Source organism: Mesoplodon bidens (genome assembly GCF_964165515.1).
Source record: "Mesoplodon bidens genome assembly, chromosome: 18".
Taxonomy (NCBI): Eukaryota; Metazoa; Chordata; class Mammalia; order Artiodactyla; family Ziphiidae; genus Mesoplodon; species Mesoplodon bidens.
In genome coordinates, this window is record NC_138175.1 from 31,497,659 (window position 1) to 31,518,891 (window position 21,233).

The window sequence follows — 21,233 nt, forward strand, 5'->3', positions numbered from 1 at the left end:
ATATACAGGCACAGAGCTATTATAATCTTCACCTGTTACCACAAAGAAGTTTTTTTGTTTGTTTATCCATATTGAACTTTCATGAGGCAAACAAAAGCAACTTGTGAAGATTTAACAATGGTGAAAATGGCTCAAATAACTAATCTGAGGACACCAAGTCATATGAAAGGGTTTTAGTTTACATTAACTAAATGTTTGTTTGATATGTAGAACTGATTTCAGTTAAAGCTGTTTAAACAGAAAAAAAAAAGAGGAATGTAGACAATATTCAGACAATAGTTGCTAAACCTTATCTGCAGTATTAAAAGACAGTGGTTAACAGAGGTAAACTTAACTGCTTTGAAAGGAAAATGAATACAAGTGTAGTTCAACTTCTCTTTAGATGCAGGTTTAACAACATTATTTGTTACAAGAAAAGAAGAGTTCTTTTTAATAGATTTCACATAAAATTTATTCACACTATAGGAACCTGTCAGCAAAGCATCAAGCCCTATGTTTGGGAGAGCTGAAAGGGTTTTTCTCTTTGGGCTGGTTTTTTCCATTATAAGAACAAAACGTATAAACCGTGGCAACCATGATATCCCAGGAAACAAAATAATTATCATATGTAATTAGTTCATTCAGCCTTTAAAGGTACAATAGAGTCTGGATTTCAGTAAATGAAAAGTCAGAAGCAAGGAGAGGGGCATACCTGGAAACTCTGCTGTTGGACAAGAGAGCAAAGAAAGACCCTGTCCATTTTAGTAAATAATAATGACTTTATCTTCCTCCTTAGATGCCCAACTATCTTTTGAAGCAGACAGTGTCATGGTTAAGAATAAGGGTTCTGGAGTCAGTTCAGATCTGGGCTCCACTACTGAATAGTTCTGTCATCTGTAAAATAAGGATAATTACATAATCACCACATAGGTTTGTGGTGAGGATTAAGTGGGTTAATAATGAACAGCCGACCATATGCCAGGCACTTGGTAGATACTAAGAAAACAGACCAAATGAGGCCACAAGGCCCACCACTTACTGTCCTCAAGAATCTCACAAACTTATGAAATCTTCTGAGCAAGAAAAGTTTTAACAATCATGTCAATTCATGCTCACCCCCGTTCCACTGAAGCCAGTCAGAAAAGTTCAACCCTGAAACTTATTTTCAGGGTTGAACAGAGTTTATTTTCAGGGGTGGAAGTACTGCCCATGAGATACAATCTTTGTGGGCATCAAACCCATTGGCATCTATTTTAATCAACTCCATAATCTGACTTTTTCACTTCAATGTTGTGGGCAAAAAATATTACAGGATATTCATCAAGTGCCACCTTCACCAGTGCTAACACTGCCAAGAGAAGCAGTTGCCTCCCTCCTTAAAATTAATTAAGGAAGCAAAAAGTATTTCCAGTTGCTTGATTCAGTTTGGGTTACCAAAAAAAAAAGGTGTGCACCCCTCCACCCCAAACTCTGGGGATGAGGAAGGAAAGCTGCAGCTGCAGGGTGGATGCTGCATGAAAACCAAAGGGTCAGGATTCAGAACAGAACAGAAGCTTTATTACTTCAAGGCTAAAAAGAATCACAGTCTCACCATACTGACTGACTGATAACATGATAGCCATGACAGGAGGAGGGTCTTCATCCCTTCTCTAGAGTGCAGTCCCTCCCGGGAGGCTCACAGCTTCCGGAACTCTCTTGAGGTGCTCTCAGGGCTCATGATGCTTTTAAAAAAAACTCCCAGGTTTCAGACATGCACTTAATAGAAATTCACTATTATTCAATCTTTGGTGCAGTGACAATACAAAGATACCTAATGCCCACAGGATCAGAAGGCACACTGACAGCCTAGGGAGCTTGCAGGATCTTGAAGGGCCTTCTGAATCGTCAAAGAAAAATGAACACACGTTCACAATAGTGTTAGTTACGTAGCTGTGACCCAGAGAAACATCTCTAGAACCTTCCTATTTCACCTGCACCTGCCTTCTCCATGGAATAGTCAAAAAGCAAAAGTCAGGGCTTCCCCGGTGGCGCAGTGGTTGAGAGTCTGCCTGCCAATGCAGGGGACACGGGTTCGAGCCCTGGTCTGGGGGGATCCCACATGCCGCGGAGCAACTGGGCCCGTGAGCCACAATTGCTGAGCCTGCGCGTCTGGAGCCTGTGCTCCTCAACAGGAGAGGCCGCGATAGTGAGAGGCCCGCGCACTGCGATGAAGAGTGGCCCCCGCTTGCCACAACTAGAGAAAGCCCTCACACAGAAACGAAGACCCAACACAGCCAAAACTAAATTAATTAATTTAAAAAAGAAAAAGGTCAATCAAGAAAAGCTTTTCTCCTAGAAATGTCTAGAAAAAGTCTGAAGGGGAAGCACAAACAGAATCCACCCACCTATGTGAACCTTAGTCACTGGACACTTAGGCACTGGGGAGCAAAGTTTGTAAGATTCCAAAACTGTATTTCTGAGTCACCACAGCACTGTATAGTTGGAAATCATTTCCAACATTCTTACAGGTAAGCAAATGACACCTACTTTTGCCAAGTTAGTTTGGGTTCTTGATTTGGTCCCAGGTCAGCTTATGCATTTCCCTCAAGATGCCCACTGGGCATCATGCCCATCATGCCTATGTGGGAACATGCCCATTGGGGTCAGTGCTCACTGTAATAAATGAAATAGGTTTTTTCATGGAGAAAGACATTAGACCAGGAAGAGATGCTAAGGTCCAATCTACAAAGAGCTACCCAATGAACGCCCTTTCCCAGTAGCTGTAAGGAAGATGCAGGTCTGATCAGAACAAAATGAGAACCAAATGATGACATCAAATAGTACATTTTCCTAGGGGAAATATACTAGGTGACAAGACTGAATTCCATATTTTATGATTTTTAAGAAGGAAAACAGACTATTTTATAAACACAGAGGAAGGTTCTGCTTATACCTCACCAAAAATCTTTTTAAGCATCCTAAATTGGAAAAAAAAAATCTTCTTAAGGTACTCAGTTCCAATCTCCAAAGTCCCCAAATTGTTTAGCTAGAAACTATCTAAGACAAGGAAAATCAACCACTTCTAAACCAACACAGCCCAGAAGTCTGCAGACATGAAACCAAGGGCTTCATGCTATAATTAGTCCAGCAAAGGCACATGGCCTTTAAGAAAGAGGAAAGCAAACAATAAGAACCGTGGAAAGGATTATAGACATTTGTGCTCACATTCAACAACAGAACCCAGAAAAGCATGAGCGTGCCAACTTGCATGGCAAAAGGAGAGTATCTGATGATGTGCCCTGACATATGGAATTCTGAAAGTAAGAAGATGACCTTGAATAATCAAAGACTGGGGGATTAGAGAAGACGGGCACACATGTTACTCAGATTCAAGACCTCTCTATTCAAGCCGAGGAGCAGCTCATAAGATAAGTAAATATCTTTTTAAAGATATTACATGGCATTGTGGGAACACTGTTCTCCTCTGCTCAGACCCCCTCAATGGCTCCCTATTACCCGCAGAGTAAAAAGGAAAGTCCTTGTCCTTACAGACACCTCCAACGACTGATACAATCTGCGGCTCCCCATCCCCTCACACCACCTCCGTGACCTCATCTCCTGTAACTAACAGCCTCACTCCCACCACTCACAGCGGACCGTCCCTGAACTAGTCCATGAACACCAGGCATTCTCCCACCCGCACGGCCCTTGCAGTGGTGTCTCCCTCAGCCTGAAACGCTGTTCCCCAGATAACCACATGGCTCCTTTCCTCAACCTCCTTCAAGTCTCTGCTCAAAGGACATCTTGTCAGCGGGAGCGTTCTCTGCTTCTCTCAATCGCCACTACCTTGCCCTGTTTGGTTCTTCCTGTACCACTTATCAACTTCTAACATACTATATAATAAACTGATGTAGTGTGTTTATTATTTATTGTCATCTCCCTGCACTAGAATGTCTATTTTATTTACCAACATATCTGAAAGCACCCAGAAAGAGTGCCTTGCGTGTGCTCAGCAATTATTTGAGATGACTGAGAACATTTTTGTATTCCAATTCTCCACCAATCCTTCTAATTATATCAAAGAAAAATTCTTTGATTGATGATAATCTTCAAAGATTCTCTACCACTTGGTAATCTCTTTTTGACTTTCAATGTTTGTTTGTTTGTTTTAAGGTATTATTTACCCAGCATAAAATTCACCCATTTTCAGTGTAGAATTCAATGACTTTTAGAAAGTGTAGGAAGTTGCACACTAATCTTCCTTCTTAACATGAAGAATAGAGACTGTAGGCTCAGAACCTTCTCCAGCCAAAAGCATCTGCTGGAATAGTATAACATTGCTGTTTTCACAGGCTAGAGTTTTCTGGTTACTTTTTCTTTTGGCTAGTGATACCAGCTTTCCACTTAAAGGTGGTAATATAAAGCTTCCTTTTTAAAAAAATTTTATTTACATAAAAATGAGTTGATTCTTTTAAAAGTATTGAAGAGATAACAATATATGTAGTCCAAAGACACAGCAAAAATTGAAAACGTATTAATGAAACTAACAAAGTTTTTGAAACACTGACTCGTGGGATCCAGACATGCTGGTCCCACAGACTGCAGAACTGCTACTAATTTCCTGAACAAAAGGCAAGGCTCCCAGGGTCCACCTGCTCCAAGGATCCACCTTCAGTTTCAATCAGTCCTTGCTGGTAGATTATCCTTCATGGGTCTCTTGTTTGTGTTTCTACATGTCTTGCCCTTTGCTTCACACTCTCATTGCAAGGACGTCTTTATAGTGAACATGCTTGCAAGATAGAGTTTCTCCCTCCAGAATAAAGGGTAGTATTGCTAACAGACTTGGAGGATAAAGTTGTGTCTTGATCTGGAGCAAACGACAGACATGCCTACTGCCCATCATGGAAGAGTCGGGTTACCTCAGCTCAGGCTCCTCTTCTAGAACACAACCCCTCCAAGCGCACATGCTATCCAGCCCACTGTGCGTTACCCTGTGGAAACAGAGGCTTGGAGACCTGGCACAAAAATGCTGATGCCCTGGCTACTGCTATTGTAAGTAATGAACCATCCTTTGTCTCTTATACTCATAGCAAACTGTGGCCGAATAACTTGTTAGCTAGCAAGTAGGAGAGAATTTTCACAGTTCTTGAAAGTCCTTACCTCGTTGTGGATTTCTTCTCCGTGTTTCAAAACCACTGGCTCCAAGGATTTCAAAGAGACTTCACCATTGTCTGCCTCATCACGGATATTCTGCAGGGCCAACTGGCAGCGCTGTAAGATGTAATCCAAGGTCCCCGTAGAGCACTGCAGAGATAGAATCAGCCACCGAGATGGTAAGCAAACTCCAAGGTTACCATCCCTCTCTTCCTAGGACGTCTGTCCCCTTCCCGGACCTGTCGCCCTCACAGGTCAGCCTATGCTCAACTTAAGAATGACTCTATTTGTAGTTTTTTAAGGAACCTCCATACTGTTCTCCATAGTGGCTGTACCAATTATAACCCAGCAATCCCACTACTGGGCATATACCCTGAGAAAACCATAATTCAAAAAGAGTCATGTACCAAAATGTTCATTGCAGCTCTATTTACAATAGCCCAGAGATGGAAACAACCTAAGTGTCCACCATCAGATGAATGGATAAAGAAGATGTGGCACATATATACAATGGAATATTACTCAGCCATAAAAAGAAACGAAATTGAGCTATTTGTAGTGAGGTGGATGGACCTAGGGTCTGTCACACCGAGTGAAGTAAGTCAGAAAGAGAAAGACAATACGGTATCTGTATGCTAACACATATATATGGAATTTAAGAAAAAAAAAGTCATGAAGAACCTAGGGGTAAGACAGGAATAAAGACACAGACCTACTAGAGAATGGACTTGAGGATATGGGGAGGGGGGAAGGGTAAGCTGTGACAAAGCGAGAGAGTGGCATGGACATATATACACTACCAAACGTAAAATAGATAGCTAGTGGGAAGCAGCTGCATAGCACAGGGAGATGAGCTCGGTGCTTTGTGACCACCTAGAGGGGTGGGATGGGGAGGGTGGGAGGGAGGGAGACGCAAGAGGGAAGAGATATGGGAACATATGTATATGTATAACTGATTCACTTTGTTATAAAGCAGAAACTAACACACCATTGTAAAGCAATTATACTCCAATAAAGATGTAAAAAAAAAAAAGAATGACTCTAGTAGCTTTCTCCTTGGGCTCTGTGCTGCCAGCTTGGCTGTCACCTGGGTCACTCATCTTGTTGCTTTTTATTACATGGGCTTCATACCTCCAAAGAGTAGGCTCCCTGAAGGCTAAAGCCCTGTTTCAAAATGTATATACTATACATATACTGCAGAACCTAGAACTGAGTCTTAAATATAAAAGAAACTTAATAAGTAGTTATTGGGGGAATAACTAATTAACAAAGAAGTCAAGAACACTGACTTTTTCTCAAGTGCCCTGCACCTAACAATGGGGAAAAAAAGGTAACCAGACTGTAGAACTGGTTCAAAAGTACACAAAATAGAACAGCAATGGGGAAAAAAATGAAGTTATAAACACAGGGCAAAGAACTCATTTTCCTTTCCTGCGAAAAGCATACACTAGGCAGTTGCAAGTCTGCCTTGGCAGAATAGATTCTTCAATGGAGAATATGTGGTTCATACCCTCAAGGCATGTTGAAAGGCATAACTTAGTACCTGGGTATCAGCAAAGGCACAGATAACTAGTCCATCCCTCTCTAAGTCTGTGGGAGCAAAACAGAGGTCAAATGGACCAACTCCTTCTTTGAATGAGCATATGTCAGAAAAGAAGAGGATGCAGGTGGAGTGTGCATCCGTTTGTTTTGATAAGGACACGATTTCCTAGAGTGAGAAAACGCCAGCTGTAAATATCCTTTAGACCCAATGAGGGAAATGTCTCCCCGGAGTATTTTTATTTTAATATTTACCATTTAAATGGATCCCTTCGAAATAACCTTGAAGGCTAATCCCGTGGTACAAAATTTCTTTGCACAGTTACTGACACTTGATACAATGTGACCTGGGCAGGCCTGGGGAAAAAAAATGAAGTTTCTGTGCCAAAAACAGAAGCTTGACTAATATGTATTTTCATATGAAGATCCCAAAGTGTGGGGAGCAGAAGGGCAGTGGCTCCAATTTACTACAAAGAAAAAACAAAACATGGAAATGAACTGCCACTCACTTCTGTCCCACAGACAACCCTACAACATTTTTTTAATGACATTCTGTCTATAAACATACTCTACCTGCACCTTTACTTCCCCAAGTATGGAGTAACCTACATAAGAGGTAATTAATTGAAATGCCATCTACTATAATAAAAGATTAAAAACAACACAAAATTTCCCATCAATAAAAGACCAGTTAAACAAACTCTGGTGGAGCCATGATTGCAACCCAAAAAAAGGAGGGGGGAATATATATATTCTTCCTGGGTGATTAGAGTTCATCTGATGTAAAGAACCTATAATCAGGCCTGGTTTTTTGGGAGGGCATGGGGAGTGGTAACAGTTTTATTGAGATATAAAATTCACACGTCATAAAATTTACCCACTTAAAGCATACAATTCAATGTCTTTTAGTATATTCACAGAGTTGTGCAACCATCACTACAGTTAACTTTAGAACATTTTTATCACTCCAGAAAGAAACGCTGTACCTTTTAGCAGTCACCCCCTCCCATTTCTACCAGCCTTCCCAGCCCTAGGCAACCACTAATCTACTTTATGGGTCTACAGATTTGACTACTCTGGATATTTCATATAAATGAAATCATACAATATGTGGTGGCCCTTTGTGACTGGCTTCTTTCACTTAGTATATTTTCAAGGTTCATCCATGTTGTACATGTGTCAGTACCCCGTTCCTGTTTATTGCCAAATAATCATTCAACTGTACAGATATGCTGCCTTTTGTTTCTCCATTCGTTAGGTGATGAACATTTGGGCTGTTTCCACTTTTTGGCTATTATGAATTAAGCTACTATGAACATTCACGTACAAGTTTTCACTTCTCTTGGGTGTGTATACCTAGGCATGGAATTGCTGGGCAATAAGGTAACTCTGAATTTAACCTTCTGAAGAAGTGCCAGACCGTTTTCCAAAGTGGCTGCGCCATTTTACATTCCCTCCAGCAATGTATGAGGGTTCCAATTTCTGCACATCCTCACCAACACCTGTTACTGCGATTCTGATTATACCTATTCCAGAGGGTGTGCAGTGGTATGTCATTGTGGTTTTGATTTGCATTTGCCCAATGACTAATGATGATGAGCATCTTTTCATGTGTTTACAGGCCGCTTGTATATCTCATTTGGACACATGTCTATTCAGGTCCTTTACCTGTTTAAAAAGTTGGATTATTTATCTTTTTAATCATTGAGCTGTAAGAGTTCTTTATATAAATCTAAATATGGGCACCTTACGAGATGTATGATCTGCAAATATTTTCTCCCATTCTGTCTTTTCATTTTTGTGATGGTACCCTTTGATGTATAAAGTTTTTAACTTTGATAAGGTCCAATTCACCTACTTTTTCTTTGATGGCTTATGCTTTTATATCATATCTTAAAAAAAATTCCCTACTCTATAAGAACTGCATATTGATAAGTAATTATCATCAAGGTTTACTAAAATAAAACAAGACAAAAAGTGCAGAATAGGGGCTTCCCTGGTGGTGCAGTGGTTGAGAGTCCGCCTGCCGATGCAGGGGACACGGGTTCGTGCCCCGGTCTAGGAAGATCCCACATGCCGCGGAGCGGCTGGGCCCGTGAACCATGGCCGCTAAGCCTGCGTGTCCGGAGCCTGTGCTCCGCAACGAGAGAGGCCACAACAGTGAGAGGCCCACGTACCGCCAAAAAAAAAAAAAAAAAAGTGCAGAATAGTGTGTAGACTACCATTTATATAAGAAATTTTAAAAATTACATATGTGTTTACTTATATATGTATTAAGTATCACTGAAAGGATAACAAAAATCTCATAACGTTGGTTGCCTCTGGGGAAGAGGAGCTGGCTGGTGTGAGGAGAAATAGGCTTTAACTGTACACTCTTAGGTACTTTTTGAGTTTTGAACCATTTGCATAACTACTTATTCAAAATATAATTATACATAGAATTTAAATTAAAAAAAACATATATTCTGTGTTGCATCCCAAGAACATTCTGTCACAACCAGAAAAAAACTAAAATCAAATAAAGGTCGAGAGTCATCAGACATACTCTAGTCACATTTTTGCAACCAAAAACTGAATAGATTTCTTCTCTGATTAACTGAAATGAATTTCAGAACAACATTTCCTTAAGACAATCTGTTTCCTACATATTGTGAACAGGCAGAAAATAGCGAATCATTTTGTTTGGCACAGAAAAGAAGTCTAATTTAATACTGTATGAAGGAAAGGACATTTGTAGAACAAGTGAGGGCTATAAAGTTGCATGGATTTTTTTCCTCTCTGTATTGAGGGAAACCATACGTTAACTATAGTGTTGGAGAAAAAAATCTTTTCCCTCTTCTATTACTGAAAACAATAATATAAGATGAAATTAAAAGTTTTAAATAAGATAAAAACATAATCCTGCCGTCATACTCTATTTTAATTATTTTTATTGCATGTAATTCTTCACCCACACACAGCTGTAATGAATATATACATATCAATGTACATGCTACTTTTCACTGTTTGTACATAAGTATTCAAAACTACCATGGTCAATGCTGCTCAATGAGGTGACATTAACAGTTTAATTAGCAAGTCACATAAAGGCATTAAGGTTCTGTCCAACTTTTCACTACTGTTAATCATACTAGATAAATATCTTTTTCTATATACTTCCTTTGAACTATTTCCTAGGTTTGATTGCCCAAAACAGTGTTATGAGATCAAAGATATGAATATTTTTATGGGGCTTTACACATATCCCCATATAGCTTTCCAAAAAATATACTAATTAGAAAAACTACCAGTAGTGTATGAATGTACAGTTTCACTGTAACTTTACCAGTATTGAATATTATCATTTTTGATTTTTGGTAGAAATAAAAAGTTAACCTTAAAATGATGATTTTTTTAAAAAAAATCCTTTTAACTTTAAAGCCTGTATACACAGGATCATGTAAAACAGAGTCAGCAAACCTTTTCTTAAAAAGGTCAGATAGTAGATATTTTAGGCTTGCAGGCCATAAGGTCTGTGTCCAACTACTCAGCTCTGCCATGGTAGCTCCAAAGCAGCCATAAACAATATGTAAATAAGTGAGCGTGGCTGTGTTCCAATAAAACTTTATTTACAAAAAGAGCTGGCTGGCCCAAAGGCCATAGAATTTGCTGACCCTGATCTATAATATAGAAAGCAGGATAGTCACATCATTCACATTATGTATGTCTAATTAGTAAAGTATCATAAGCTTGAACTGAAGTAGAGATAATATAAAAGATACAGATTTGGGATTATATTATTATTATTATTATCACTATGCATATCCACCTCTTTTTTAAAAATTAATTAATGCTCAAAATTTTGCCTAAAAATTAGAAGCTACAAATACAGCTATGACTAAAGCAGAGAAAGCTAAACCTCAGGATATTTTGAAAGCACTGCTACTTTAGTTAAGATGGTCCACTTGGAAAAAAAAGGAAGTAAGGCCAGAGGGGTACTTTTCAAACTGCATTCTGAATGTGTGTATTTATCACAGGAGGTGGAGAAGGAAAGGTTTCCTGATCTCTCACAAGTTTTAGTCCCAAATTTACATTTGTCTGCTGGACCTCTCCTCTTGGTGGCTCTGACTCAGCCTGTTCAAAACTGAACTACTCTCTTCCCCTCGTGTCTTAGATCCCTATTTCTACTTATAGCAATGTCATCTCCAAATCACCCAAGCTTGAAACCTCAGAGTCACTCAAAAGCCCGGCGCACGACAAGCATCCAATAAAGAGTTACTTGGTTAGTGTGTTCATTCATTCATTCACTCATTCATTCATTTGTTCATCCATTCATCCACGCACTCATTCATTCTTACGTTCCTCCCTCCACTTCAATCAGTTGCCAAGTCTGTCACTATGTCTCCTACAGTAGTCAAGGGAATTTCTTCTTTTTTCCTGTTGCCATGACCTTAGTTCAGACCAACAGGTTTAATTGGTGTCTCTATCATTTTCATCTTCTTAAAGACATCTCCAATATGTCACTACTGCGATAAATAAATCATCAATAGCCCCCACCTGAACCAACTTAAGTTAAAACACACCTAACCTGATATCCAAGATCTTTCACAATCCAGTCATTCGGGGATCAGCCTTTATCTGCCAACACTCCCTTTCTGGCATCCTGGGATTCAGTCAAAGTTGAGCCACTCAATACTCCCTTTGTATCCCCATCCCATTCCAATCACAAGATTTCCACCTAATGGGATGAGGACTCTTAAATGTCTTAAAATGTCCTAAAATCCCCTAATCCCTACATGTTCAAGTCTTACATGTCATGTCACTCGTGAAGCCTTATGCTGTTTGCTACTCTCTGTTTTGCACTCTACCTGTTCACAAGTGTCTAAAAGGATACCTTGAGCACCGGAAATTTGAACGCATGTTTGCAGAATGGATGAAAGAACTAAAATCACTTCCTTTCTTCTGAGTAGTAGCTTCCAGTTAATAGCAACACTTCCACTTAAAGACTCATTGATGACTTAAGTTCTCCTGCTTTATTACATACATTCTAGTGTATAAATGGAGACCATAGCCTTCCACACAAAGAGCTTTGGTTGTTCCTGTCTCCTACTAGCTTTTCATCAGGATAACTGAAAAGACAGGAGTAGTAATAGCAGTAGCAGCAGCAGCAGCAGTAGTAGTCATTTAATAATAGTAGTAGTGGCTAACATTCTTTGAATGCATACTCTGTACCCGCCACTGTTCTAAAAGACTTACACGTATTAACTCTCTTAATCCTCACAAGAACCCTAGGAATTAGATATGATTGTTATCCTTATCAAATACATTTTGCGAAACTTCTTATTCATCATTTTGTACCGACCCTCTGAGCACAGCACTAATCATCTTGTCCACTCTTCCAGATTGGATTAGGAAAGGTGCAGAGATACACATAAGTAGCCACATACTCAAAAGAATTCTTAGGAGAGTTCTAGCTAGAAAGACAGAGGTCTGTATCATCTTGTATTATACAAAAGAATGAAGTCTTTTTTGTACAATACAAAGCACATATCAGATGCTCTATAAATGCTTGCTCACTCTTTTTTGCCTTCCTTCACTCACTCCTTCCTTCCTTCCTAACAGAACTTACTTTTTTAGGTCTCTAAGATAATTATTTGTGTTTTTATCTATTTAATATTTGTCTCTCAAACTAAAATGGAAGTTCAGCAAAGCCTGTGGCCATACCTGTCATGTTGATGGCTCTCTCTCTCTCTCATGCCTCTAGCGCTGCCGGGCACAGAACAGACACTCAAATATTTAGATGAATGACTGAAGAGAAGAGAGAAGAAAGGGAGAAAAGGGGGAAGGAATGCTTGATGGGCTTGCTGGCATCTTGATTTAAACAGACACTCGTGTCCTCTTTGCCACGTAGCAACATGACCAGTCCACTAGAAAAGCTACCTAAATACCAAAAGACATGACACTGCCTTATAGACTCACACAGTCTCAGGACTGGAAAGGTCTTGTGCTTGTGTTTCCCTGCCACTTTATTGTATCCTGTCTGCCCAACTTTCTCACACTGGTCCCCCTGTGGTACAATGAAAAGTCAAGCTATAAAAGCAAAGCACAGAAAACAAGCTCGGATATGAGGTCAACTTGTAATCCTTTTCATGATCATTCCCCTGCTCTCTGGAACACTTCTTAACTGAGCACACACAATACTCCAGGGTGACTACTAAAGGCTTCCCTCATCTCTTAAGTTTCCATTCTGAACTAGTCTAATCAGCTGACTGTCAGCCACTACAAGTGGTGGCAGAATTTAGCAATAAAGTCTGGGTTAGGAACACAACTGGGGAGTTTGGAAATTCCCTGGCACCACTGTAACTTTCTGCTTAATTTACATTCACATGCCTGGAAGCCTGACCCAAAAGTTAAGGGAAATATAAATTCTCAAACATCTGAGCCCAGTCACAGCTAACACATGCACAAGCACACAGATCTACTATTTTGTTCTGGCCATCTCCTGCCCTTGACCTTGACAGATACAAACCCCTTAGAAAATCTCTAACCAGCAACACCTGCCAAGGTGCCCTCTTGCTGGCACCTTTTCCAAGAAACATAACCCCAAAGAAGCAAAAAATACTTATCCCAGGCTGTGAACACACTTTTTAAAACTGGATCCAACACAACTCAAAGCTAAAAAAGCAAGTAAATAGAGGCTAAAGTCTAGTTAGATGGAAGCAATTTTCCTATCAAACATTCTTCCAAAGTTCTATGATAAATTGCTCATGCAACCACTTCTGTCACATCCAATTACGTTTGAGTCACATTTTTATTTACACTTACCTCTGCCACTCGGTGGGTGGAACTAAACCGAGGTGGTAAACCAGCCAAAACACAGTGTTGGTGGGTGGCATTGAGATCATCTGCAGGAAAAATACCAAAACTTAAAAAACAAAAAAAAACACCCAACACACATGTATCAGTCACTGAATACTATTTCACTAAAATACAAAGTAAACAGTAAATCCATCATTCAAGAAGAATGACAAGAACCAAAGAATTAACAATTACCATGTATTCTTTAAACCATTCTTTGTAAGTAGGATGACACATACATGTATATATATATATATATATATATATATATATATATATATATATATAGTCATATGGTATAAAACCATCAAAAACCATGATACTTTCAATAGTGAAAGGGGATGTTATTAATAATTCTTGCAGGACAACAGGCATAAACCAGGACTGTCCTTAGCAAACAGGCTATAGGGTTACCCTACTTATTTGTAGTCTTATGATACCCACTCACCACTATTTATGGGCTGAACTTCTTTCCCTTTCTCATGATACATCTAATTCTACCCATGCCTTCAGAATAAGCCAATTTTTTTTTGTATTATTTGGAGTTGAACATCTTTCATCTGAAAATCTGCCTCTTTCCTTCCCCGGTCAAAGTATCAATTTTGCCCTAACAATTTTCCAGGCAGCAAACCAACCAACTCAGCATGTTGCAAAGCTTTGGCTCTCAGAACAGAATTCAAGCCTACAGATTCACGACCCAAGAATGGAGAAGGTGGTGAATTCATCAGCTGAAGAATATGCCTAAAACCACATGCAGTGGGAAAAAAACCAATGGCCAAGTTGTTGCGTATTCTAAGAAATGATGCCACATGTAAGGCAAAATCTGTAACACCTCTGCTTAGGACATTGCGTCCTCTATTACAAAGAAGAGAACCAAACTGTCCCCAGCAACACATGATTTCCTACGTAAGCAACAGAGGCTTCTTAGCAAGATACTAAGAAAGACAATGACTTAAACTAGGAAGCAAAGACCACCACACCCCCTACATGTCATCAAAAACAACCTACAAAATTACCTCTAAACAGAAGAAAGGAAATTCAAAATACCAATTGCAGGACTCCTGCTTATGGACATTATGGAGTAACCATGACAAGGTTTACCTTCTTACCCTAAAAAACTATAAAACAGACCAAAAATAGGAAACAAAGGTTTCTGACACTGGAAAACAGTGACCCCAAAGACAGGAGAAATAAAATAGGTGAGCCTTAGTTTACTAGCTAGAAACAGTTTCAAAGTCACAGAGTAGGGATGGGGATATCAGAACTCAGAGGTTTCCGTTTTCTCTCTTGCTGAGTTGTGAAGACAGAGGCTACAGTTTAGGAAGGCCAAGGCAGCAAGGATTTGTAAGGCAGAATACTGGAACAGAAGAACCCACACAGGGAGAGACTAAGCGGACATCTACAGAAGGGTTCCTTCAAGTCTTTGGCTAGGTATTCATCTGTGCACGTGTGAATGAAAACTTCCCACAGGCAGGAAAATAAGTTCCCGAAAGCTATAGGCTAGACAAATCTCAGACCTCACATAGGGCCAGGAATACTCTGTGTTCTCAGCAGCCAGAATGGTTCCTACTACCTGAGACAATAGAGTCTTTAGAAAAGCATAATCTTAGTAGTAGGGTTAAATAAGTACTATATTAAAGGCTGCCCTAGATCCACTTAAAAGCTTAAAAGCAAGCCTCAAAAGAATCTAACTTATTCCAAATAATTTAATTACTCACTAGAGCAAAGTCCAACACTACTTAAAAGAATATAACAAAATCAGGTGGGACCTCCCTGGTGGTGCAGTGGTTGGGAATCCGCCTGCCAATGCAGGGACACAGGTTTGAGCCCTGGTCCAGGAAGATCCCACATGCCACACAGCAACTAAGCCCATGTGCCACAATTACTGAGCCTGTGCTCTAGAGCCCATGAGCCACAACTACTCAGCCCACAAGCCACAACTACTGAAGCCCGCATGCCTAGAGCCTGTGCTCCGCAACAAAGAGTAGAAGCCACCGCAGTGAGAAGCCCACACACCGCAACGAAGAGTAGCCCCCACTCGCTGCAGCTAAAGTCCATGTGCAGCAACGAAGACCCAGTGCAGCCATAAATAAATAAAAAATTTTTAAAATAAAATAAATAAAGTAAAATAAAAATCACCTATGGCTCTCAGTCAGTACCCACAGGTTCAAAAAAAAAAAAAACAAATAAAAACAAAATCAGGCACCAATAAATAAAATTTGCCATATCCAGCATTCAACCAAAAAGTAGCAGAGAGAAATAAAAGATATATGATATATATGATACACAAGATAAATACATATCTTTCTTTTTTTCATGTATATATATTTCATATATAAATATGGAGCTTCTAAAGATGAAAAATATAGTACAGCACTTTAGACACTGCAGAAGAAAAGATAAGTGAAGTAGAATACACAGGAACAGAAACAACCCAAAATGAAGCACACAGAGGAAAAACACTATAAAAAACTGAAAGAGCATCCATGCCCTATGAGACAATATTAAGCATTTTAACATAAATGTAATTTGAGTCTCAGAGGAGGGAGAATGACAGAAAAAAAAATTTTTTTAATGATGACCAAAGAGAAAAATAAGAGCAAAGAACAAGGGCAACAAATAGAAAACATTAACAAATAAGACAGATATTAACTTAACTATATCGGTAATCACTTTAAATGTCAATGGCCTATGTACACTAATTAAAAGGCAGAGATGGTCAGAGTAGATGAAAAAACAAGACCCAACTATATATTGTCTATAAGAAACTCACTTTAAATATGAAGACACATATAGATTAAAAGTAAAGGGATGGAAAAAGATACATCATGGAAACACTAATCAAAAACAAAGCTGGAGTACCTATATGAATTTCAGATAGAGCAGACTTCAAAGCAAGAAAAATTATCAGGGATATAGCGGGGCATTACGTAATGATAAAGGGGTAATTCTCCAAGAAGAGGTAACAATCCTTAAGGTATATCTGTCTTATAATAAAGCAACCAAGTATGTGAGGCAAGAACTAATAGAACAGCAAGAAGAAACAGACATATCCACTATTATAGTTAGAGACTTCAACATCCCCTAAAACAAGTGAATAGATCCATCAGCAGAAAATCAGTAAGGACATAGTGGAACTCAAGAGCACCATCAATCAATTTAACTGACATCTATAGGTGACTTCATCCAACAACAGCAGATTATGCAATCTTCTCAAGGTCATGTGAAACATTCATCAAAATAGACTACATTCTTGAACAAAAATCACACCTTTACAAATTTTTTAAAAATTGAAATCATACACTGTCTGCTCTCAGACCACAAAGAAAGTAAACTAGACATCAGTAACAGAAAGATAGCTGGAAAATTCTAAAATACTTAGAGAATAAAGAACACACTTCTAAATAACACATGGTCAAAGAAGAAATCACAAGAGAAATTTTAAAATACATTTAACCAAATGAAAATAACGATACAAAATAGCAAAATTTGTGTGATGCCTAAAAGCAGTGCCAAGAGGAAAATTTGTAGCATTAAATGCATGTTAGAAAAGAAGACAGACCTAAAATCAATAAGCTTCCACCTTAGGAAACAAGAAAAAGTAGAGCAAGTTAAATTTAAAGTAAGCAGAATAAAAGAAATAATAAAAATAAAAGCAGAAATTAATAAAATAAAAAAATCCATAAGAAAATCACTGAAATAAAGCTGAATCTTTGAAAAGATCAATAAAATCAATAAGCTTCTATGCAGGCAAAAGAAAAAAAGGACAGAACACACAAAAAGAGGATATCACTATAGAACCTATGGATGTTAAAAGGAAAATAAAGTAATAACATGAACAGTTCTATGCCCACAAATCTGATAACCTAGATGAAATGGACCAATTCCTTGAAAGACACAATCTGCCAAAACTCACACAAACAGAAATAGACAAACTGAATAGGCCTGTAGCTACTAAGGTAATTGAATCAATAAATAATAGCCTTTCAAAACAGAAAGCTCCAGGCCCAAATAGGTTCACTGGTGAATTCTACCAAACATTTAAGTAAGAAATAATACCAACTCTTTACAATCTCTTCCAGAAGACTGAAGTGAAGGGAAGACTTCAATATTCTCTTCAAAAGTGATGCGGGAACAACTGTACATCTACATGCAAAAAAATACTCAAAATGGATTATAGACCTAAATGTAAAACGTGTACATATAAAACACTTAAGAGGAAATCTAGATGACCTTGAGGGTGATAGTGACTTTCTAGGTGCCAAAGAAGGCACAATCCATGAAAGACAAAATTGATAAACCGGACTTCATAAAAACTGTTCTGTGAGAGACACCATCAGGAGATTAAGAAGACAAGCCTTGGACTTGTACAAAATATTTGCAAAGAACATGTTCGATAAAGAACTGTTATCTAAAATATACAAAGAACTCTTAAAACTCAACAATACGAAAACAAACAACTCATTAAAAAATGGACAAAAGACCTGAACAAAGAAGACAGACTGTAATAAGCACATGAAAAGATGCTCCACTACCTTTGTCATGGAAGTGTAAATTAAAAGAAATACCCACTACACAGCTATTAGAATGGCTAAAATCCAGAACACCGACAACATCAAATGCTGGTGAGGATGTGGAGCATCAGGAACTCTCATTCATTGCTGGTGTGTATGCGAAATGGTACAGCCACTTTGGAAGACAGTTTGGCAGTTTCTTTCAAAATGAAACACGCTCTTACCATCAGACCCAGCAACCGCACTGCTTGATATTCACCTAAATGAGCTGAAAATGTGTCCCCACAAAAACCTGGTGACAGCAGGGGAGACGGTGAGCAGCAATCAGATTCAGAATGTTTTAGAGGAAAATAATAGGACCTGCTAATGGATGGGTAAGTGAAGGGATGGAAAGAGTGAAATTAAGAGCAACTTTTGGGATTTTCACAGGATTGAAGATGAGTTAAGTCACAAAACATTCAGACACTGTATGAACAAATAGCACAAGATGCAATGAAAGGTGAGGATAAAAACAGCAGTGATACATTTGGAGTATTAAAAGCAAATGTAAAGACAAGGAAAGCTAATATAGAGGATCAAAACAGATCCAACCTCTGCTGACTTGGGTTCAGAAGTGTAGCTTATGGCCGGAAGAGGACTGAATGTCCATTCTCTTTCCCAGTTTGCTCTCTCTGAGGATTCTGGTTAAGGACACACCTGAGAATTTCTGGTAGATCTGAACTATTTTATCTAAAGGGGGATTCAAAGCCAAACAAACAAACAAAACAAAAACAAAAAGCAGGGGATGGAGGAGTTTCCCCAGGTCCAGGTGCTCATAAAGAGTTGAAATAATTTCTAAGAAATACATAGATGCTGGGGACTTCCCTGGTGGTCCAGCAGTTCAGACTCCACGCTTCCAGTGCAGGCGGTGTGGGTTTGATCCCTGGTTGGGGAACTATGATCCCACATGCTGCATGGCATGGCCAAAAATAAAATAAAATTTAAAAAAGGAAATCAAACAAACAAACAAAAGAAATACATAGATGCCATTCTCACCTACCCAAATAAAAGCCTTATCACTCCCAGGCTATTAACAGTAGGCTCTAAAGACATCATAAGGAGGAAAACAAATCATCTTAATGAACAGATCTGTTAAGTGCTTTTGTTCCACTGAGGGGCCACTAATCTGAGGTGGGCCAAGTGGCAAACACAACATTAGAAGTAATACTCCAAGGCTTGTACCTTTATTTAAATCCTTGGCAACTCTCTAATCAAACAACTCTTTTGAGATTGTTCCCAAATGTCTCTAATCCTTTATGACTTTTAGAAAGAACCCTGTAATTTTCATTGAAGAGCTTCTAATTTATCTAAAATTCTAAGTCTATGAAAGTGGCTCAAGCCTCATGGATTGTACATCTTACGTCTTAAAGGATACACTAAAGACATGCCCAGCTTTAAAGACTAATGCTAAAAATTTTTAGAAAGAAAACACTAAAGAATGCCTGTTTTCCAGAGCTATCTCAGAATACAGCTAAAAACTGACTCTCTCCTCAAGTGGAATCAGAGTTTGTAGAATTTATTCAACAAAACAAATGGAAAAGAAGCTCTTACTCTTTGCAGGCTAAATGCTTCGTGCTCTACCAGCGGGTGAGGGAGAACTCTGGATGTTCACTGTAGCATGAAATCTCATCTCATATATAAGAGACCACAGATGTAGTGGCATAATTGACGTTAGGGTGATCAATTCATGCCCAGGGCTTTCCTGGTTGTAACACTGAAGACCCGAATCCTGAGATCCCCACTCTCACACCAGACAAACTGGGACAGTTGGTCACGCTAAGTTTAACCCAGCCCTTATTTCCCCGGTTCTGCTGGCTAGTGTGTCACCAGAGGCTACTGCATCCCCAAATTTCTTAAAGGAACAATCAGGAGCTTGGCTAAAGGCACTCCTGAGCTAAATAAGCCCAATACTGAAATCCAATCTTCCCAGGTGCACACGATCACTGAAGCTTTTCATTCTTACTCACCTGTCCATTCTCATCCCTCAATCTTAATATTTATGACCTTATTTTTCCTAGATGTGGGGACATCCATGACTGAGAACGTTTTCAGAATTTAATAGCCAACGAAAGGGGGGAGGGGGAGGCTTCCTGGCAAGATGACAGTAGAGACCCAGGTCTCTACCTACCCCATTCCTAGATTCCCAATGAGACGATCAATGAAATAGTAAAAGAATTTAAGACTTCCTTCAGTGCTCAACATCAGAGAAAGGTTCTCAATACGCTGGAAATTACAAGGAAGTGTGCTGGATACAGTATAAGTGGAATAAGATGAAAGAGGGGCAGCACCCTAATGTAAATCAACTATATTTCAATTAAAAAAAAATACTGATGCCCTGGACCCACAACAGATTAGCTTCATCAGAATTTCTGGCGTTGGGTTTCCCCGGTGGCCCAGTGGATAGGAATCCACCTGCCAAGGCAGGGGACATGGGCTCTAGCCCTGGTCCGGGAAGATCCCACATGCCGCAGAGCAACTAAGCCCGTGCGCCACAACTACTGAAGCCCACGCACCTAGAGACCGTGCTCTGCAACAAGAGAAGCCACCACAATGAGAAGCCCACGCACCTCAATGAAGAGTAGCCCCTGCTCTCCTCAACTAGAGAAAGCCCGCGTGCGGCAAAGAAGACCCAACGCAGCCAAAAAATAAATAAATAATAATAATTTAAAAAAATAATTTCTAGAGTTGAGGCCCAGGTACTGTATTCTTGACAGTGCACCAGGGGATTCTCATGCAGAGGAGGGCTGAGGGGCACTGTCCTTGGGTAATGCTGACCAAAGCAGCTGCTTGTGTATCATTTGGGGACCCCAATTCAACAGCACTCATTTGGCCCTAATTTATTTATCTGGCATCCCTTTATGTCAGAAGCTGTACTAAGTTCTGGAGATGCAGAGTTGAATGACACGATCTTGTCCGTAAGGATTTTACCATGAAATGAGTGAGGTGAAACTGGCTAAGTGTTAGAATAGAGCTGGGCATGGGACATAGTGGAGGAACAAAGGGGGACTAAAAAAAAAAAGAAAAGAAAAAAAAAAGGCAGCATCCTGATAAATATATCAAGCAGATCCTGAGAGCAGTACTCCCCCTCTAGCTCAGAAGATGCAGAGCAGAAGGGCAGGAGAGGCTACAGGGCACCCAGAGGCCTGTAGCCTCTGCAGGACAGTATTAAATGCACACAACCCGTGGGACCCA

General features: G+C 39.4%; 1 protein-coding gene across 1 annotated transcript in view; it reads right to left on the reverse strand.

Annotated features, from left to right (window-relative positions):
- FTO (FTO alpha-ketoglutarate dependent dioxygenase) overlaps positions 1-21,233 on the reverse strand; it is a 372,235-nt gene that overhangs the window by 208,627 nt on the left and 142,375 nt on the right. The window contains exons 5-6 of the mRNA XM_081216486.1: positions 13,456-13,535; positions 5,119-5,262 (exon numbers count right to left, since the gene is read on the reverse strand). Coding sequence (XP_081072612.1) covers positions 5,119-5,262; positions 13,456-13,535 — 224 coding nt within the window. The remainder of the gene's footprint in view (positions 1-5,118; positions 5,263-13,455; positions 13,536-21,233) is intronic.